The sequence below is a fragment of the Galeopterus variegatus genome, unplaced genomic scaffold, assembly GCF_000696425.1.
Source record: "Galeopterus variegatus unplaced genomic scaffold, G_variegatus-3.0.2 Scaffold54, whole genome shotgun sequence".
NCBI lineage: Eukaryota > Metazoa > Chordata > Mammalia > Dermoptera > Cynocephalidae > Galeopterus > Galeopterus variegatus.
In genome coordinates this window covers 10,345-12,977 of record NW_007726165.1, presented here as the reverse complement: position 1 = coordinate 12,977, position 2,633 = coordinate 10,345, and the positions used below count along the sequence as shown (strand labels likewise).

Here is a 2,633-nt window from a genome sequence, read left to right as displayed (position 1 = left end):
CTTGGTGTCGCCCACACCGCACTCAGCCAGTGAGCGCACCAGCCATCCCTATATAGGATCCAAACCCACGGCCTTGGCGCTCCCAGCGCTGCTGCACTCCCAGCTCCACACTCTCCCGAGTGAGCCACGGGGTCAGCCGCAGTTTTTTTTTTTTTTTTTTTAAAGATGACTGGTAAGGAGATCTTAACCCTTGACTTGGTGTTGTCAGCCCCACGCTCTCCCAAATGAGCTAACCGGCTATCCCTATATAGGGATCTGAACCTGTGGCCTTCCTGTTATCAGCACCACACTCTCCCAAGTGAGCCACAGGTCAGCCCATCAGTACGATTTCTGTTAAAGGCCATCATATAGAGTATCACAGCAATTTAAAGTGATTAATTCTGAAAAATCGTGTATTTTAAGTAATGGTGTTTATTTTTAAAATGTGTATTTACTCATTTAAGAGCCAGTTGTGCCAAATGAAATATAAAGTGTAAGTTATTTTTCTCACTACTGCTAAAGTTAAATAATTCCACTTAGTAAGAAACTTTATAAAATTCATCATTTAATAAGTCTCAGGATTTCTGTTTATTTACTTTTTTCTGTTTATTAAAGTAATTCATGTGTGTCGTGGAAAATTGGGAGAAGGAAGGAATGTGTAAAAAAATCCACTGCTTTACACATTTGGGTGTATTTCCTGTAAGTCTTTTTTGCGTGCATTTAAAAAAATACAGTTGAGGGCTGGCTGATCGGCTCATTTGGTTAGTGTGTGGTGTTATAACCTTAAGGTTAAGGGTTCAGATCTCCTTACTGGCTAGTTGCCAAAAAAAATATGATTGAGTGCTGGCCAACTACAAAAAAAAAAATACGGTTGAGATCATTGAGTATAAAAAATTTTGCATTTCAGTATTTTTTCATTTACATTGTAAATAAAATTTGAAATGCTAATGAGTAGGTGAGATTCCAGAAGTAAGTCCTGCGTTTTATAATTGGGGTATTTGAATCAGGCTAGTTAATTAGACTTTAAATATTTCATATTTTTGCAGCTTTTTGCATGGGTTCGGATCCCTATATAGGGGATGGCTGGTTAGCTCACTTCATATTTTGCACGGGTTTGGATCCCTATATAGGGGATGGCTGGTTAACTCACTTGGGAGAGCATTGTGCTGACAACACCAAGTCAAGGGTTAAGATCCCCTTACCAGCTGAGACTTTATTTTGACTTTTGTTTGACGCTTTTGCTAGTCTCCAAGTTACCCAAACGTGTCAATATTTGTTGTTTAAGGAGTGAGAAAAATGGATGAAGTTTAAGAATTATAAATAGAATTATGATAATTATAAGTGGAAAAGTCTTCTTAAAGATGAGTAAATGGAAGCAACAAATAAGGAACATATTCAATTCTTTTAATGTATTGTAGCTTACAGAGTTATTTACTGAGTGTTTACTATGTGTTAGTATTTTCTTAGCACTTTAGATAAAACATTATGTGTAATGTATTTAACTATATTTAATAGTTTCATTGTGTATTCCCAAATTAAAAGAAACAATAGAGTTAAAATTATTGCTAAATATATATTTTTTTCTTTTTTGGCAGCTGGCCAGTTTGGGGATCTGAACCCTTGACCTTGGTGTCATAATACCATGCTCAAACCAGCTGAGCTAACTGGCCAGCTAGTCTCAATATTATTTTTATTATTTTTCTTGTTCCTGAAGATAGATACATTCCTTTATTTTATTTAATTATTTGGTGGCTGGTTGGTATGGGAATCCGAACCCTTGACCTTGGTGTTATAACACCATGCTTAACCAGCTGTGCTAACTAACCCATTCCTTAATTTTAGAACACTTGAAGATGAGCCATCTTCTTAGAAAATAGTTTTCTTTTTGGGTAAGACTATAATGAGTCATGGTTAGCTTAGTGACTTACACAAAGCAGAGCATAGTTGAATGATGTAGAATGAAAATTGGTTGAGGTAATAGCATTACCCAGAGCACCTGCCCTAAAATACAAGTATGTATTATAGTTAAATGAACTTGAATACATTTTTAGACTTAAGATTGTTTTGTTATTTTTTGTTTCGTTTTGTATATGCATTGTTTCATTGTCTGGGAGAAGAATGGAATTATATAAAAGCACACAGACTTTTTATTAAGATATTATTGGTTTTCTTTTTTTTTAGCTTAAAGCAATAAATGTAGATCTTCAAAGCGATGCTGCTCTGCAGGTGGACATTTCTGATGCCCTTAGTGAGAGGGATAAAGTAAAATTTACTGTTCACACAAAGGTAAATATGATTTTGTACTTTGTATGATTTTAGCTATTTATTATGCTAATGTTACATGTAATATATTGACTAAAACTTAGGTTTTGAACATAATTGGGAAGAGACTTTTAGTTTATAATTCACTATTTTAACAAAGTTTTAGTGAAATGTACTTGTTTAAGATCAACATTTTAAATATTAATCATAGAGGGGCCGGCCCGTGGCTCACTCGGTAGAGTGCGGTGCTGATAACACCAAGGCCACGGGTTCGGATCCAATATAGGGATGGCCGGATTGCGCACTGGCTGAGCGTGGTGCTGCCAACACCAAGCTAAGGGTTGAGATCCCCTTACCGGTCATCTTTTAAAAAATAAAAATAAAAAAAAAAT

General features: G+C 35.7%; 1 protein-coding gene across 1 annotated transcript in view; it reads left to right on the top strand.

The window, feature by feature from the left end:
* Window positions 1-2,633, top strand: part of SNX6 (sorting nexin 6) — a gene marked incomplete at its 3' end in the record, with an annotated part of 27,981 nt that overhangs the window by 19,087 nt on the left and 6,261 nt on the right. Inside the window, exon 4 of the mRNA XM_008574009.1 lies at window positions 2,161-2,265. Coding sequence (XP_008572231.1) covers window positions 2,161-2,265 — 105 coding nt within the window. The remainder of the gene's footprint in view (window positions 1-2,160; window positions 2,266-2,633) is intronic.